General features: G+C 52.8%; 1 protein-coding gene across 1 annotated transcript; it reads left to right on the top strand.

The window, feature by feature from the left end:
- Window positions 1-203: 203 nt before the first annotated feature.
- Window positions 204-1,106, top strand: KVP18_002275 (uncharacterized protein; the record flags this gene model as incomplete). Its single annotated transcript, XM_067953031.1, has 1 exon — window positions 204-1,106. One exon carries the CDS (start codon window positions 204-206, stop codon window positions 1,104-1,106), a length of 903 nt encoding a protein of 300 aa, XP_067806110.1.
- Between the last annotated feature and the right edge of the window lie 270 nt (window positions 1,107-1,376).

Raw genomic sequence — 1,376 nt, 5'->3', positions numbered from 1 at the left:
AGGCATATGATAACCGCAAGGTGAATGGCAAACCCCGTTCTGAGGTTACACGATATCAGGGCATCCCAGAACGGCTTGAACTGCGGTCCTCGGCCTTCTGGTGCAGACGACGGGCGTACGACGTAGGTGAAGTACATTCTCAGATATGCCGGCCAATTCTGTGTGCACTAATTTTAATTGCACACCGATTTCCCTGCCGGCAAATGGAGCAGCAATATCAGCAATCGGATGCGATCTATGACAAACATCGCCAATACTTTGAGGACAAGACTCGGATGATCAAGATGCCGACGGCTCAGAGCTACGAGCTTCCGCCAACGCTGGAAGGCATGGTTGAAGCTCAGATGCAAGCTGGGCGGGACAAGGCCCCCGCTCGAGGCCGCGCCTACTCGGATTGTCTTTCATGCCTGGTGTCCCCGCTTCTGAGGCTCGGATTCTTGATTCAGCTCGTGTCGCTCATTCTGCTGATGGCCATCTACTACGGTCATGGGGGTACCGGTGCGGTAACATACGATCTGTTCAACCTGCCCGAGAAGTTAAGGACATCAGAGTCCTTCAGTCTCTTCATGATCGGTATTCAAGTAGCGTTCTTTGTCGGAGCATCGTGCATCCTTGGCTTTCAAATCTTCGCACCCGACAGCTCGCAGACATCTCGCGGTTTCCGTGCTGGTTCGAAGCTTATCAACACAGCGGCAACTTTGGACCTTCTGGTTGCGTCTCTTCGTCTCCTGCAGTACATTTATGCTTACCAGTTCCTCGGGGCTAGGTGGTGGCTGAAGTACGTCCAGACTAAGGCTGACTGGGTTTTGTTTTACTTCGGCGCCTTGGGCAACTCCCTGACTCTGATGCTTTACGGACTCGGAATCTTCTACCTTGAAGCCTACCATGAAGAAGGCACATACGAAGAGTTCGCCTGGATAAACCTGGGCCTGTTTATGCTTGCCGGCGTCTTGGAGTGCCTCATGGCTCTTACTGGATTCGGGGCATTCTTCAGCTTCGTTCAGATTGCAGCCCTTGGTGCGGCGACAATCTGGGCGTTCAGTTTCGAGCCGCTCGTCAACTACCACGCGAAACCTCTGCATGACCGGAACATCGCCGCCGAATGAGAGTTCATGTGTGCCGTTAGACAATGAATCACATTTCGTCCTCGATAGACAGCCCCTGAGAGGTGGAGATGTGTTCATCTCGGGTCATATTCATGCGCTTCTCTAAATACAATCCCAGTATTCCACCAGTGCACTGAGCCCTAATCGATTGTGTAACAGAGTCCATCAGAATGGATCCCTTGCTAGCTTCCACTGCGACAGGACAAGGCGACGTTTCGGGTCCCAGACTCCAGTTAGGAGACTGCTGAGCCTGAGGATGCTGGAAGTCCA

Source organism: the organism of the source record quoted next, assembly GCF_019968955.1.
Source record: "MAG: Porospora cf. gigantea A chromosome Unknown PgA_NODE_8528_length_1376_cov_427.599, whole genome shotgun sequence".
NCBI lineage: Eukaryota > Apicomplexa > Conoidasida > Eugregarinorida > Porosporidae > Porospora > Porospora cf. gigantea A.
Note: the sequence above shows the minus strand (reverse complement) of the source record. Positions and strands in the feature narration are given on the sequence as shown.